Below are 18,594 nucleotides of genomic sequence, written 5' to 3'. Positions count from 1 at the left end.
CACATGATGACTTCCAAGAACCTATTTGTAAGATATTGCAAATGGTATAGCATAAATTCCCATTTGCATCTTGCAGAAGGATTGGCATGTTCACTTGAATGTGTATAGTTGGAGGATTTGTCTTTATGGAACTATACTTTTGTTTGCATCCATTAAAAGAAAACATTTTTTCATGGTATATTAGTGTTAACCTGATAGTGTGTAGAATTCATCTTGACCCTTGGGATCATAAACTTGATATAGGTGTAACCTGTAACCATAATAAATTATATTGAAAATACTGTATTGCCAACAGGATGAGAACAAATTGCTTATACTGTTGCAGACATATACTTTGTCCAATATAACTTTGTTACTTCCAAAATAGCACTCATTCAACAAAATGGTATTTTGTTCAACTATGTACTTTGGTGGGAAAACTTGTGAATACAGTTACGTTGTTGCATTTGGAATCACATCTTGTTTTGCTTTATCATTTTTCATCAGTTATCATTTTTTAAGATACTCTAAACTTTCATCTATTGAATGCTTTTATAATTACAGAATAGGTTTACCAAACTAAGTCACATAATTTGTGGAAAATCATTTGTCGCTATGAACAGCTTGACACTATACAATTTCTACTGAAAAAAGAGACCATAATTCATTCAATAGAATTTTCCACTTTTTAAACTATATATGGATATTTTCAACTACTACAGGTATACACAAACTTTGCCAAAAACATATCAAAATATGAAAAAATTACTTTCACAAATTACTTAAATCTTGGAATACTTTCAAAACACACGAGCCACATACTAAATGTAAAAAAATATGCATGAAGATTAGTAAGATCCATATTTTTCACTTGTACAGAATCTAGATTAAAAACATAATTGAAAACTGATGGTCTTTCATGCAAAAATGAGCTTAACTCAATTGAAATAATGAAGAGGTTTCTTTAAAACAAACAGAATATTTATTCTGTCAACTGTGAAACTTGGACTTTCTCATGCAAATATGGTGTGTCATCACCTTTAACATATTTAGAACCAAAACAAACAATTTAAAGGTTTTATCATAAATGCAATATTATTGCAACAGTTACTACTGAAAGGCTGGTTCTTTTTGATTATTCTATATTTTCACTTAGAGATAGGCCTAACTTCACAAATAACACTAATCAATAAGTTACCAGCTAACTTCTCCCATACCTCTACTACTTACTAGTGAGTACTACTTTGTTGAGACACAAAAATCTCAAACTGAAATAATAGATGTTTGTCTAACACACTTGATAACTCAATAATAAATCCAATAAATAACTATACTAACCTAAGTAGTATTTTTATATCATTAAAATAATTTCCCAAACTCTTAAGTTGTGCTCATTACGTCACATCAATCTTCCTTTTAGCAAACAATACAAATGTCTAAGTTACAATATTAAAAACACAGTTTACAACAATATATAAACTGTTTTGTAAACCTTACTTCTCTGGTATGATAATAAGTTTATGATCCTGTTTACAAATAAAAATGTAATTATTTTCAGTGTAAACAAAAAGCTGTCTGTGAGAAAAAGAATGTTAACTATTTTCTGAACTGAATTCCACTTATATTTTTCACTAATGAGTGCTAATTAACAAGTAAATAGTTCATAATGTTGTATTTATAGTTCATATTTTTAGACACAATATAATGGTTGATATCCTATGGTCAAACCTACTAGCTTTGGTCTTTTTGTATTAATTATGTTAATATTTGATATGAATTAACTTCAAAAATTTCTGGGATACGTAAAACATCTGCGTCTTATTTGTTCCTTAAACGTGTGTATTTGTTTAAAAGAAATGATATTGTCTTTTTCAAGTAAAAATAATTATTAGTAGACATTTTTAAATGTACAAAATACACTGTTCATTGCACAATTTCTGTTAATGGAAATAATCTCTAACACATTCAAAAACTTGCAGTTGTTTTTTTAAGAAGGTAGTTTGTTTTATTGATCTAATAATTTACAACTAAATTCTTAAAATGCACTTTAAAAAATGTATGAATATAGTTGGTAAACTCCTATATAAATTATTTCTTTAATGCATCAATCCTGTTTAGCAATTTGGACTATAACACAAGTAGTACAATAAATATCAAAGATACCAGAAAGAAGATAAAATGAGATAACCATTTGATAGTATGTATGTAGTTAAATAAAGGGGAAAAAAGTGTTTAATGAAGGGCATAAAATTGAATAGGATGGTATCCTACTATGATGCCATCTAGAAATAAAAGACAACAAATGTGGCTGAATTATCCAGGTGAATAGCAAAATCTAAATAAGACTGGAAGACAGAACATTTTTAAAATTGAAAAACACTATTGTACATAAAAAGGGTAGTAGAACTGATGAATTAGTAAAAAAAAAGTTTTAAGTTATTTGTTAAATTTTATAGAAACAACAGTGATAGTACTTCTAAGTATTATACTTTGATACTTAGTTCCAAAATTATCAAAACAAGGTTTGGAATTAGTACAAATTATAGTACTTATTTAATATTGTTAAGGAAAAAAAAAGCAAAACAAAACATTATTACATATCTGAAATGTTAACCAAGTAATAGTTTTACTAAAGGGCAACCTGCACCAGCCATCTATAATTTTGAAGAGATAGACTAAATGGAAGACAGCTAGTCAACACCGCCAACTAGTGGTCTGGTTGAATCAAAAAGTGAAATTTGACAGTCACTTTTATAATGCATCCATGGGACCTTGGATCCACAGTTTAACATGCTAACTATTGAGCCACACCTGGTTTGCAGGAAAGGGCATTGTTTTAAGTGTGAACATAGTTATAATTTGTTTTATCAATGTGACATTTTATGAAAGGTTGGATTAAATTATAACAAACCCATTTTTTATCATCATTTGTTTAAATGTGTAATGTAATTATAAATACTAAGTATGATAGAGAAAAAAATTGTGGGTAATTCTTTTTTAATGTAAAGTTTGCTATAGATATTAAGCTGATTATTTTGTGAAAATATGTCAAAATTTTTTGTAACTAACACAATTCTTAAAGATAGAATTTCTTTGTCTATATCATACTAAAAGTCATAGTAAACTGATCCTCTACAAATAAAACTTGGAAGTCTCACGAAACTTATTTAAGTTCTGGGAGATGCATGAAAAAAACAAACCAAAAAAGTAAATAATTTTCAACCTAGCATTTAAATCAACACTTTATATCCCATGGAATTGAGGTCATTGGAATTACAAAAAAGTATTTTAAAGGAAACTAGTTTGTGATATATTTCAATGTGAAAGCTGAAGATCAAGAAATGAGGCAAAATCATTAAGCACAAAGATAGATGGACAACCACATTTCCTGAATCACTTAGAAGTTTAAAATCTGAACAGATAATTATTACTACTACTAAGTTTTTGTTTCACCTTTCAAGGTTACAGCTCATTAATATGAAATTGAGTGTCATCACAATCAAGATATCATTAATACTGAACATGTGTGTGTGTCTACATATTGAAATAAGAACCATTAACCTGATTGGCCATATTTTTAGATCTAAATTTTTGTGCTGAGATCATGGTCAGTCTGGAAAAAAAGGAAAATTCAAGTATTACTCCAATCTTTGAAAGAGCATAACGGCTGGTGCCTTTCAAGCAGGAACGTCAACAAAAACTCTTTCTTTGACCAGATATTCAAAGACATTATTAACAGTGGAAATCAAGTTGATATGACCACTGCTAGTACAAACTGTGAGCACCAAATGCTGTGGAAAAAGGTGAATGAACACACGTAAAATAGAACACACATTACACAGTGTCTTAACTGATCTCCTTCAACAGTTATTACAATTCAACTATATTCAAATATAATGCACAAAGGATGCTATAAAATCTGCTGAAAACCAGTCCAAGAACAGTTAGTTCAGATGTAAACAGAAAAAAGTGTGGCTTTATTTGTGCTTATAAAAAACTTTCCACAATGGATGACCACAAGCATCTGTACTGATAGTAAAAATATGGAGGAAAACCAGTAGGCATTTGACATACTTGTGTTGTTTTGATAATACAAGCTATTGGAAGTGGTGTAATAGTGGCAACATTATGTGACAAACAACTGTTACTATTACATCCATCTCATAATGCATTTCTATCTTGATGGACAACAGTTATTATAAGATCGTAATTTTTGGAATGAACTTAAATGTTCATTTTGCCACTATTATCTTCTGTTGACATATGTAAGCTATTTGAAGATCATAGTAAAACTAACAAAAGTCAAGGCTATTATCAAGGCAAAAAGGGATCCAACCTGATATTATGTGGAGAGTTGTAATAAGTGGCCAGTCAGTGTATTATTTTAATCAAAATGTTAGTTACTTCAGTAACTAATTTCATTAATAATAACAAAAGATATTGCTAGTAAAAGTAAGTTTGTTAGAATTTTTTTTTAAAAAAAAGTTTGTAAAATTACACAGACCGAGTTTCAGCTTGACAAAGAGTTACATTTTTATTTCTTCTGAAATGAAATTGGCATATCCAGGAAACTTAGAAAAAATAAACATCATATTTCTTGATAGTAACAAAACAAATCAAACTAGATACAATGGTTCAGGTTTGGAAACATGATTAAAATTTTGGAGACATTGAAAAATTAGAGCTCTGACTATAAACTGTTGTAACTAGATTTTCACTAACATATTCAATAATACAATAATCAACTCTAGGTTAAACAAGAAATTGTATTTTAACATATATTTCTAAGAGTAGAAGATTGGTCTTGCAACAGTTTTTAGGGATAACAGTATTAAATAATGATGTGTTTATTTTTTTCATGGTCCTTAGTTACATTGACTTCAACAATGTTTGTACTTTTCCTTACCTTCTAAAATAAAACAGGTACTGGCATAGTGTTGCTACAATATTTTTATATAACAATGTTATTATATTTTACTTTTCTCAATTAAAACATTTAGTTACTGATTTTCTAATTCTAGATTAAGTTTCATTTAACAATGCAGTAATTATCTTGTATAAATTAAAACATGCAATGCTGGCTTTCTTTTTACTATTATAATGTAAATATCTTTCATTGTCTTTCCTGAATTAAAATATTTTGTTATTGGCTTACTGCTGTTTTATGTTTGAGTTAATAACAAAATTGAACTAAACTCAATTAAAATGATTAGTTATTAATGTTATGGCATTGCAGAAAATTAAGTTTAATTATAATGTCTGCAGTTGTAGACCTTTTCAAACTAACACATTTATATTAATCTCAGCAGTCTGTAATTTATCCATAATCCTAAATCTTCGAGTACAACTGATAATCGAAAAATGTGCACATACAATGAGATTTATCAATTCTCAGTAGTTTATAAAAATTAAACTCACATTGTTATAATACAATAATTCTTATCCATTTCATTCACACAGCTTCCTAATCTGAGCAACAAAGCATTAGATGACTATGTGCAAAACAATTAGCATGTCTGTACACCAAGATTTAGATGTGGTGTATGATTTTAATATCTGACAGTGATTTGATACAAGCTAAGAACCTGCACAAAACAAAATATGGAAGGTATGAAGACTAGATGGAGAGATAATCTCTGGCATCACAGTAGGAGTTTCAGAAAATAACAATCCCATTTTAAGTGAAGATTGATGTTTCTATCAAAAATTTCAATAAACTGCCAGCTGTTTAGTATTTTAACTTATAAATTGTCTACATTTTTCATGCCAGTGAAAGAAAATGGTATCTGAACATTAATCCACTTTCACAGATTTTGCAGTTTCACTTCAACATATGATTGTATTACCTAAGTATAAAAATGTCATGACCTAGTAGTTTTGTTTTCAGTAATGTGTGGATATACTGATGGAGTCTAAAAGTCACTTGTCTAGGCCCTTTAATCTTGTAGTTTAGTAGTGTACAATGATGGTGATAGAATCATGTCTGAACATACTAACCTAGCAAATTGCTGGTGTATACAGATGGTATATGGTCATATAATTACCACAATTCTCCCCCAACTACTGGTATGCCTCAACTCTCTAACACATACAGGTCTGTACATGTGGTGTAATCATATGAGTATCTACCCTCCAAACACACAAAAATCTGTATATAAAACAGATGATTTATAATCATAAGAATGCCTAAACCTACCAACCCTACAATTCATTAATGTATAATGATGATGTATTAATTAAGCCACATGAATATTGCAACCCTAAATCCCTGCAATATGTAGTTATATACTGATAATAGTTTGTGTTACAAAAATGTTTGAATCCTAATACAATCACTCTTTCTATGAATTAAGAAATCATAAAAGTGTCAGGACATTCTATTCTTGCATATTTTGATTTTCTGAGATGGACTAAAATTATATGAACTAAACCCTCCAATCATGCCATAAACAACTAAACCACCTAGCCTTGCAACTTGTTGGGTTATATTACGTTTGTGTTTATGGAATATAAATGCCTAAACCCTATAATTCTTAGATCTATATTACTGGTATATAAAAAACACGTTTCAACTCTTCTCCATTTTTGTACATATAATTATGTCAAAACACTCCAAATTTTGTACTTTGGCTATATTAATAATGTATGCCTACACAAATACTGAGTGACCATATAAAGTTTATACTAATAGCCTATTGTTACAAAAGTATTTTGGTACTGAGTTAAATGTGTGGTGATTATAACTATAGCCTTTGAATCTTTTCATGTAGATAGATACTGAATGTGTGAAGTTTATAACCTCTCAACCTTGCTGTGTATTAGTACAGATTGAATTTGTAAGGTTTATAATTATAGCCTTTCAACTATAGAATGCATTGGTACATATATAACCTTGTAGAAACTGAATCTGTGAAGTTTTACAACTTTTTATCCTTTGAACTCTGTGTAATGTAATGCATTTAAGTTTATGATGCACAAGTAAACTGTACAATTTAAAGTTTTAATTAATCATTAATGTAAGAGGTAGTAGTAAGAAGAGAAAATTTGGTCACATAAGAATTAATTTGTCAGTTACTTATAATCATTATGACACACTGTTGAATTATGAAGCGTTAAAGACTTAACTTATAGTTGATTGTTTATTAATTCTTCCTACATAAGAAAATAGAATGAGATCTCCACTTGAAAAGTAACACAATGAAAGGATCCAATAAAAGATAGATGTAGGAATCTTTGAAAAACTTTTAGTTTGTTAGAGATCTCAAATAATTCATGGTTATTTTTTTTGTTTTTTTTTTTACATATGTTACATTTAGCATATGCTAACATATTTAAAATTTGACAGAGATCAGCAGTCTGTCAAAATTTCCAAGTGGGGAAACACACAAATACAGAAAATCAAATAATTCACAGGCAAATAGTTTGACATAAAATGTCACTGGCAGACATGATATGTTTTTTTTAAAATATGAAATTGATTAACTAACACTCACCATTTCCATATTTTACCATTCTAATAGAAGGCAAAACATTTAAAGCTCGATAACTAGGACAATTTCACAGTTTCACCATAAAAATATGAAGAAACTAATACATACTTACTTTTGACAGAAAAATTAATCACAAAAGCTGCCACTACAGAAATGTATTTATGGTAGCTCAAAGTTCAATCAACTAATACAATTTAACAATTTGTTTAAACTACTAAGTCTATACAATATCTTATCATGCTGACCCCTTCCTTTTTCTCTGTTCAAAATAGTCCTGTACTAATGGACTTTTAATTTTGTCTCTTCTTTAATTGTACAAGTCAGAGAGATAAAACCAGAAGTTCATTACCTACAATAACACTGGTTTTTTGTAAACTAAGTAGATACTTATGTACAACAACATAAGGCTCAGGTCTTGAACCGTAAGTAGGTCCCAGATAACAACCAGCATCACAAGTTAATGTAGCTCATTCCCGTGAAGGTTGTCTTGACTGTGCTTTTATCCTGAAGGAGAAACAATGCAGTATGTAAACAACAAAATAAAAGAAATAATTTTCTTTCTCATAAGAATATAGAATATTTTTTGTAATTCTCTCGTTAATTTTATTAACAGTATTAGTTAGAAAATTTAATATATCTATTTTTATTATAAAGATTATTTTGCATTTTTAACTCGTTACACAGATTTAGGAATAACTTACATCTCCTAAACTGGCTGAACAACATGAAAAATTGTTGGGATTACAGCCAGAAATATAGCTAACAGTGAGGGTACCTTCCTGACAAAACAATATATTCTAATCTTTATGAATAAAAATGTAAGAACAGTGTACTTAATTAGCTTTGTAGGTAGCTTGCTCTGGTCAGAAATTAATACTGATCATCCTTTTCCAGCATGGTGGCATTGGAAAGGTATTTCTATATTTTGATTTATAGAAATTAGTAACTAATAAATGGGGCTATATCTGAAATATAGACACTTCAAACACAAAGCATAATAACCATTAAAGGTTTATCAATGTAACTTAATTTTTTTGGCAAACTTACTGGTTACAGTTAAATGAAAAAACTTTTGGTTTGAAGGTTAAATTTCACACATGCTTATTAGCAATAATACAATCACAGGTCTAATGACAATGCATTAGCCCACTCTACTGAAAGTTAAGTAAAATACTGTTCATATCATTAAGATAATTTATATAGATAGCATTTCATCTTATTAATAATAAATAGTTCCACTATTCTCTTAGATGTTAGGTACAACTGTTTAAAAAAAAAAGAAGACCCTCCACTAATTTCTAAGCTTATGCTACAAGTTTCCACAGTTTCAAATTATAAGTAAGAGTTTTTGTTAAGCAAAACAAAAAGGGCTGTCAATTAGTTATATCAGCAAAGTAAATAAACAAGCAGGGTGACCAATAAAATGAACTTATCGTGGAGTTGATAGACTATATGTAGGGATGGCCAAGATACTCAATAAACACAATACATATATGCACACTTGTTATGCGTTTCTGGCTTCCTTACTCCCCTTCTAATTTAGTAATGTTACATGTATATATGCTTTACTTCCTTATCCCCATTTCAACTTAGTGATGCGTATTTCATTTTATTTTTACTGTGATTGGTCAATCACCACTCAGCAATAACTAAGTGCGGCACATGCCGCACCTATAGAAATTCAAGGTGTGTGTGTGTGGGTTGTGGTAAGAAGATTGTGTAATAAGATGTTGTTTCAGTGTTTATTTTATGTGTAAATTTTGACTATTAAATTTTAATGAAACGTCACCCAATGCCAGTGTTATTAATACATGAGTATCATTACAAATGTCAGTGAATTCCATACATAACACACTAAAAAACCAACAATGACAAGGAGTTTTACTTTAAAAAGATAATTGCCACTCACTTTCATTTGATTCTCTACCTAACAAGCCCAAAAACAAAGCAAGAAACCATCACTAAGATACTAAACCAAAAAGTGCCCAACCCACTGTTTTGTTTATCTTTCCTCTTCTTGTTTCAGTTAAGATAACTCTACAACTACTTTATTACTAAAGTCAATTTAAACCTAAATCCACTGTGTTCGTTTTTGGGCAGTGCCCGATGTCAATGTGTAGTCGTAATAACTAGTAGTAATTAAAAACAAAACAATCATAACTAGTGTAAACAATGTTATCATTACCCCTTGAAGTTATTTTTCTTACAGAAACATGGTGTTCATTTTAGATCCTGATCAGTCAGATACCCTGCCAAAATTAGTTTTTTCTGCCAGAAAAAATAAAAATTTCATAATCATTTTTTTGTTCGGAAAGTTACCATAAAAACCAGATAACGCTGCCATATGCACAAAATTCAGCTGTTTCGAAATAATATTTCTATTTTTGCACGGTGCAAGTATGACCAAAGTTATGAGAAGGCCAGGAACATGTGAAGAACATAAATACAAAAGAAAGGAAGCTGCAAAAGCTGGTAAATGTGTTAACATTGTGATCCTCCAACTATATATATACAGCAAAACATTGCCATGTTATCCCCTAAAGTAGACGTGGAGTAGTGCAAAAAATCCAAAAGCCAGTAAAAAAAGAGAAGGATGACCAGACGATCAGTGCTTAGGGGAGCTTATCAAGAGAGGCTCATTGATGGATTAGATGGCAGCTCAGATGATGAATTGTCCTTTAATGATGGAATAGGTTCTTCTGGTAGTGCATTGACCAATCTTGACAAATTGAGGAAAACATTGAGCAGATCTCACTCAATGATTTTCCAAAAATTGGTATCAATGGAGAAAAACTAGTTGAGCCTGGGAGAACATGATTGAGAGCTTTACAAGAGTGTCGTCTTGTGTGTAATGGAGTTTTAAAGTTGTGTCCATTGTTTTAAAGCAGTGTGTCCATCTGCTACAGAAATGTTGCAGGGATTACTTGAAGATCCAAAACGAATGGATGATAGAAATAAGCTGGAGAAAAACATTATTCAACTACATCTTTTGGCTAATACAATGGTTTTCACAGTTGCTCAAAGTATCCTTGCAAAGTACCTTCATCGACAATCATTTCATGATTTACTACAGAATGAAGGTGCTTTGAAGAAGCAGAGAACTGAGAGCAATAGGAAGAACAGAGTGGCTCCAATGTCCCTGTAAGAAGAATGTTGGGTGGCAATTTGAAATTGCAAGCTTATGCAAGACTTTTGATATCTTGAAAGCTGGAAAAGATTCCCCCCAAAAAAAAGATTTCAATTTACCAATTGACCCAACAAAAGTAGCAAACTTAATCATTTTTCTGCTGCCAATACTTGCTCTAAGGCCTGGCTCAACTCATAACGTACGACTTGCCGGATGTTTATTTCGACATCTACCAGTGCTAGACCGAGGAGGAAAGAGTTTGAAGGCATTATGGAACCAGTATAATGACCTTGCACAGAAAGTTGGAAAGCCAACATTCAAAGATGTGGTGAAAGTCATAAGCAAGCAAGGGTAAAACAAAACAGGATTGTCCACATACTACTGCTCCAAATGTATGCAATCGATATTTTTAAGAAGATGGTGACATGCATGAAGAAAATGGAATATTGCAATTTGGACATTGAAAGCATGGAAGGCCATGGCACAATCCACTGTGGACAGGTTGGAATCCATTGAGAATTTCATGTCGTTTGCGTATGCCAAATAGCATCTTCAGCATTCACGCACTGATCCATTGGAATCATGTCTATATGCTCTATGAGTAGATGATGAGCAACACTTGGCAATAATGGCAGTAGATGGTGATTTCATATCAGACTAATAAATGCAGTGCCTGCTACACATTTTCTGAAACAGAAGTGAAAGATTTCTTGCAACAAGTTTGTAGTCATGCTACAGAGGAACATTACATTAACCACAGATCCTGAATATGCTTCGGTGTATACCTGCATTAAAGGATTCAGTAATATGCTACGTTTTGTATCACTTATGGGCTAAGACTCAGTTAGGCCATTACATGTGTTATGGAGGGCATATGTAACAATTACAAAAAAATTCTTGCAGTATTGGATCACAAAGAAAAAATCCTTCCCATGAAGGACAGGGAAGGTCAAATAGAATATTTTGGAAAAAAAGGAATAAGTATGCTTGGTGTTATGATTATTCAGTGGAATGGAAATGGCTGGGATCATTTTTTGTAGACTATGTATTAGATGGATACACAGGCCAGGATAATGTACAAGTAAGTAGTATTGCCACTGTAGTTATGAAAGAAGTTTCCAGATGTTCATCACGTGACATTTCAGAGTGATAATACTACAAGATTTGCATCACAGGAGTTTATTCCATACATTTACCAGATCAACAAGGAGCTTCAAGTTAACAACAATCTACAAGAGTCATTACAACTGGATAGATGGGTCTATACAGAGGCACAAACAGGAAAAATGCACTAGGACACCCACTCTTCGTTTGTGAATATAGCTTTAAAGCGTACTTGGAGGATGGAAATGACATCACATCGGAAGAAAGGATTTATTCATTTCAAGGTGGCATTGCAGGAACAACCTCAGTTATAGTGGATGCAAGTGGTCTTAAGAGACCAGTTATTTCATGCAAGTATACTGCCAAAACTGGAAGTAGTTCAATGCATGACGTCAAATGGTTCAAATATCCTGTTCAAATTATTCAGGCTTCAGATAATACAAGTCCTAAAATTGTCAAACACAAGAAACTTGATGACACATGTGAAGCAAACACTGAATGTTTGAATTAAGTGACACTTTGTTTCAGAAAAGCCACTTCTGGTAGTCTGACCCGAACCTCCCAATGCTGAGACTGCCAGATCAGAGCCAGGAGAATGCTGACGGAGGGGGAAGGTGACATCTTCAAAATAGCCCTTGAAATTGTTGGCATTGAGATAAAAGAATTTCCCAACAGCACAGAATTTGTTTTCGAAACAAAAGAAGTGCTCAAGTCAAGTATTATCTAAAAAGAATGTGCAGCATATCCTGGGACGTTTAAATTCACTTGGTCACATGGAACATTGCTGGCTTTGAAGGATTTATATGAGTTAGGGCGTCATGATAAGAGTAGAAGAGTTTCAGCGGACAAGGCACATAAAATATTTCTAGATGGTACCTTGAAGTATGAATGGGTTGAGCACCTGGACATTTCAATTGCTAAAATCAAAGCATTTTTCAACTTAAGTGCTTATAAAATTAACGAGCTTATCATAGAAATGGAGCCAGAGATACCCAGCAAGATTTAGAAGAGGCAGAGCAACATGTTCTTAGGGATATGTGTGCTGAAGAGTGTGTTTCGTTACAAGATTTGGACATTGAGACTGAAGACGTACTAGAAGAAAACAAGAAATATGTTTATTCTCACTAACTATGCATTGAAATTGATTAATAACGTCAATGGAACTAAAATAACAAATATTTGCTAGAATCAAAGTATTCCGAATCTTTCCTTTGATTTTCTTGGAAGTCAGGAGATAGCCAATCATTTTTGCCTATTTCTCTGCCATTATAAAGGATTTTTAAATTCTGAAAGTTGCTCTTGCCTTTTTTTAGGCCATTGAGCACATACTGTGCACTTTGTCCATTAATTTTTGATAATTTAAAAAAAAGTAAGCATGGAAGCCCCAAGGGTGGGTTTCTCGCTTACCAGAATCTTAAAAAGCTTAAGTACAAGGTGAAACAGGAATTACCAGCAAATAACAGATGCACTTTATATTGTTGTAACATGTAGAATACTCAATGCTTTGTACACTATACAATCAGTGTCTTTAGGGAGACAACTCTTGTATTATGTATCAAGTGAAGGAGTAAAAAAATTAAATACACATAATATTGAATTTTATTACACATATTTATAGAATACACTATCTTTCAGTCAGGGAGAAAAATGCCACAAAACAAGTAATGAAAAACATTTTGTAAATGTAAAATGATATATATAGATCATCCTTACATCACTTCCAATAATAAAATTTAATGTTACACTATAAAATGCATAATTGACTTTAACATTACTGCAGTTAAAAGTTATATATTCCTAACTGTTGGTATGCAGTTTGTTTATCATAATATCATAGTCGCATCAGGGTAGGCATCAATGTTGTGCAACTAAGAGGGCTAAACGTACAAGGAAAACTAAGTTGAGTCAAAATATGTCTTGATTATTACAGACTATCTCTATGAAGTTGGTTGAATTGACCGACTTCGTAACCATTTTGTACTCGTGCATTTTAGTGTAACATTAAATTTGAATATTGAAAGTCATGTAGGGATGATCTATGTTAATCTATATCATCCCTATATTCTTGTTTGTATATTTTTCACCACTGCCATCTTTACATCATTTTTACATTTACAAAATGCTTTTACTACTTATTATCCTTATACACCATACTAAAAATAAATAAAGATCATATACATTATTTGAAAGCATATGATAAGGAAAGCCTCTGATGTACTCAATACAAATTAGAAATTTACAATCCACACAAGGAAGAAAAGCTCTATGACTAATAGATTGTGAAGAAAATAGTCCATGTTTTCAGAAAACATATATTTATGATTTTGTTAGCTTAAGAAGCGGTAGAACTAAAACATCATTCAACTACATTAAAAAATACTGATACCACCAAGTTTAAAAATTTACAGCTTTCAAAAGATTTGAGCTAGAAATAAGCAAAAAAACATGTACAAAATCAACAGATTTGCAGCTGTGTTTCATATACTGACAAGTTTTATTTAAGCAAAGAGAAAATTCAATTATTCTTACTTCCTAAATAAAATTTACAATTGCAGAAGGGGGGGGGGATCAACAATTAGGATTAGTAGTTTAAACTTTTATTACCGTATTCAAAACAAATGTTAATAAAATTATATCTGAATATTTCAAACTTAATGATATCTTTTTGCCCTCATAAAAAACACCAGATACTAAGCTGCAAAAAAGTTAAAATGGAAATAAGCATGGCACATCATTCTTCACAACATACCAGTATGATCATCTCAGCAGAACATAGATTTATGTTAGTACTTAACCAACAAAGTTAGTAGAACACTATGTTCATCATAGCACACCATGTGCTCATGTTAATACTTAACCCTTTCTAGTTGCCATCAGATTGTAGAAGTTTTTATAGGCATTGATAACTGTACTGCCATCCCTCAAAAATGATGTAAAAATAAGAAAAAGGTTAAAATAATTCCAATTATGTTTTATTTTCTGATTGAATTTACCAAAAACCACTTAGTTAACTTTTAAAAAATTTTGGATTTTCTACCCATTAAAAGAGTTAAGCCAGAAAATGTACCTTTATCACAAAAGAAAATATGAATGTAGTAGTACAAAGCATATTTATTAAATGTTTCAGAAGAACAAGGATTCCATTATCATTAATCTAGTGTGATTTTTACATATATTTAGCTTTGTAAATTTTTTACTGTAATTGTTTTTTCTCATTTCTGTAGAAAACTGGTAATGGAATCTTTGTCACTCTAAAATGTGCCTTTAGGTTCAATATTTCTGTGATTAACCCAGAAAGGTATTGGAGTACTATGTTCCCCATAATACACCATATGCCTCTATTAATACTTAACTTACAAAGTTATTAGACCAGTATATTGATCACAGCACACCAAACACCTGTATTAAAACTTAACCAACACAGTTATTGGACCACATTCATCATACATTTGTGTTAAAATTTAGCTTAAAAAGTTACGTACAAGTTTGATCATTGTAATAAATCAGACAGTATGTTTATCAGGCTGCATGATATATCTCTAATACCATGTAACCAATACTCAACTCACCAGTAATAAAAAACATTTTGTAAATGTAAGATGATGTAAGGATGGCAGTGCTAAGACACAATCCTCAGAGTACTGAACTATCAAGTGTTATCATAACACACCTAACATTCACCTCACACCTTTATTACACTACCTTCTCTCTTCATTCTTTATAAGCAGCTGCTGCTGTGTGTCAGTAAGTTGTGCCCGGTAAAGCTGTACAGAAGTGTCATCTCCTTGTCTTTCAGACTCCTCTATTCTCTGGGTTAGCTCTATGGATTTATCTCGAAGTTGCTGAATGGAGATGTAAATTGATTCCTCCTCCTACATGACACAAAGGTTAATAACAATTATCATAATCTCAAAAATAGAATATTAAAACTGGAAATTTTCAGATAGTATTCTTATTTTATACATGGATAATTTTTAATTTACATTATTGTAACATAATGACAGATTTTCACAATGATTACAAGTAAAACATATACTGACACTACAAACTTCCTTGTGGCTACAAATTAAAACATCTATGGAATTGTACACTATTAACTTTGCCTTAAAAGTGGTCGACCAGATATAACAATTTCCAAAATAATGTACATGTAAGGACTGTTTGAATGTATATTTAGCTTAATCTAAATTAAATTAGCTTTAATATGACACTAAACAGAAGTGTTCTGAATGCAGTTGCTTCTTTTTTTCTGACATAACTTGTAATGGGAATTATAAATAAATACTAACTGAAAGTTGTTTGATAAAAATATTATAAAATTATTTTCTTACTGTCATGTAGATGTTGATGTGAAGAACATCCACAGAGAATTATTTTGGGTGACATTTGACAAATACTGACACTTAATGTTGAAAAAAAAGGTACTAAATGAGTCTTTACTGCATGTTTAATTTTTATTGGAACTCTATCTCACTGAACTCATTTTACTTTAAAGCACACAATATAATTACTTATATTAGTGCTCATCTGAAATTAACTAAATTATGGAAGCTTATTGCAGCATGAGATATCTTTTGTCTTTAACTCTCTCAACTTGGGCTCAGTCGAATTGACCAACCATGTGACCACTTTGTAATCATTTAAAGTCATTATAGCTTTGATACTACTAACTTTTAATATAGTATGTATATCTTCACAAAAGTTGCCAGACTTTCAGTAAATGTTTTAAGACATTTTTATAGACATTTTAAGACATTTTTATAGACTAAAAAAAACCTGTTTTTTACCAGTCTGAGTGCAAAGTGATTTTCATGTTAAGACTAAAAATACTTTTCTTCATCTCAAAAATCTCAAATTTCCTAAATACATTTCAAACATTTTTCAGTAAAACTTCATATTTTATATGTTATTTTCTCTACCCTAACTCTATACAAGATTGGTCAATTTAACCGACCTTGTAACCACCAAAAAATAGTAACCTAAATTACACTTTTTTTTCTTTCTGGAATGACTTTAAATTGTAATATGAAACTATATTAATTTATTCTAAGTAGCTTTAAACACGTAACAGTATACATGTATTTAAACTAAAATTTTATTGCTTTATTGCCCTTTGAATTGTGTACCTACTATTCATGCCATTATAAGTTGTAAATCACTTGGGGATCATAGAGCTCACGTTATGCTATTGAATTACATTACCCATGAGCTACTCCGAGCTAGCTGCTCGTGTGCATGCCTCATGAAACATTTTTATTATATGACTATATATTTTACCTAATCTAACTTTAACTAACTTAGAGATTCCTATTTTTACATTTTAGTTACTTTTATAATAATAAATAAAAAATACACATGAAAAACAAGAAATAAAGTACTTACCCAGGTTTTTTTTTTGCTGTCAACTGTCAATGACATTTAACTCTACTTTTATATTTTTTATACTAATGGTAGTATTGCACTAAATAATTTATATTTAATTAATTAATGCACCAAAGAACATAGAATAATAATACACAAAAAGTAGACAATTTCCTATAAATATCACACTTTTTCTGGCGTTTTAACTATGTGACAAGAGCCGTTACAAATTCATCCACGCTAGATGACATTTTCCCATGGGAATGAAACTTGTACTAAAAGAGAAATTGACAATTCTCTGTTCAGAAAGCAATTTAATATAATACATTATTTGATAGATAACCTTGGCTTACTATTGGTTATAAATAATATATTATTAAATGTAAGAAAACTATTAACAAATCCTAAAAGAGAGGATGCGACATGTGGGTGTGGCAAGAGAGGCCCGATTTTCTATTCGATGGCTCACCAAATAAGATTGAAGGCTATAAAAACCATGGTTTGTCTGAGTAATGACAATTTTATGATGAGTAATTTATGTTACATTTTGTACTTATTGGAGGGTGGGTGTGGCAAGAGAGGCCTGATTTTCTATTTGATGGCTCACCAAATAAGATTGAAGGCTATAAAAACCATGGTTTGTCTGAGCAATGATAATTTTATGATGAGTAATTTATGTTACATTTTGTACTTATTGGAGGGGTGGTGAATAAATTAAAGAGGGGATGCCTAGAGAAAAAAAGTCACATATCTCACACTAGGGGAAATTCAGGATTTTTTTTAAATATTGCTTTATAAGATCAAGAAGTTAAAAGTTATGCAATTAAAATATGGATTATTAGCCAAGATTTTATGCTATACTAAATGGTATAACAAAAACAAAAAGTAGTTAAATTAAATTTTGAATGCAAGTCACTAAAAATCTTAACATGTGCATTAAAGGATGCCTGTGCAGAGAGGGTTAATAGAACATTAATTTACATAAAACTCATTTACACTAACACGTAAAATCTAAAAAGACATCTTGCACATGTACTAAATTCATAACATACTTTATAGAATGAAAAACAACAGATTTTAAAAATACACTTTTCTTGGATACTAAACTTCTATGTGGGCATTGATCATAACTTATTCTTTGTTAACAAACATTTATATAGGATTTGCAATGCAACATTTCCTGGAATAAATAAACTTTTATATGTATTAGGTCGTCAAAAAATTAATGTCACTTTCTTTAAATGAAAAAAAAAAACCAAACATCTTATATATCAAAACAAAACATCATATTAAATAGTCTCCATTCTCATCGATGATGCTTTTTCATCTTACAATCAGGTTGTTAATGCCCTAATTAAAGAAATCACTTGGCTTTGAAGCAAAAAACATGTCGTTGATATACTCTTTAACAGCTTCCATATTTGCATACGTTTTCCCATTAAGATGGTGTTGCAACGAACGAAAAAGATGGTAAACTGATGGTCCCATAGCTGGAGAATATGGTGGGTGGGGGGAGAACTTCCCAACCCAACT

General features: G+C 30.9%; 1 protein-coding gene across 1 annotated transcript in view; it reads right to left on the bottom strand.

The window, feature by feature from the left end:
* Positions 1–4,487: 4,487 nt before the first annotated feature.
* LOC106465601 (1-phosphatidylinositol 4,5-bisphosphate phosphodiesterase gamma-1-like) overlaps positions 4,488–18,594 on the bottom strand; it is a 79,719-nt gene continuing 65,612 nt past the window's right edge. The window contains exons 30-31 of the mRNA XM_022393529.1: positions 15,403–15,572; positions 4,488–7,973 (exon numbers count right to left, since the gene is read on the bottom strand). Of these exons, the coding sequence (XP_022249237.1) occupies positions 7,937–7,973; positions 15,403–15,572 (207 nt within the window). The 3' untranslated portion in view covers positions 4,488–7,936. The remainder of the gene's footprint in view (positions 7,974–15,402; positions 15,573–18,594) is intronic.

Source organism: Limulus polyphemus, unplaced genomic scaffold, assembly GCF_000517525.1.
Source record: "Limulus polyphemus unplaced genomic scaffold, Limulus_polyphemus-2.1.2 Scaffold1997, whole genome shotgun sequence".
Lineage (NCBI taxonomy): Eukaryota > Metazoa > Arthropoda > Merostomata > Xiphosura > Limulidae > Limulus > Limulus polyphemus.
Note: the sequence above shows the minus strand (reverse complement) of the source record. Positions and strands in the feature narration are given on the sequence as shown.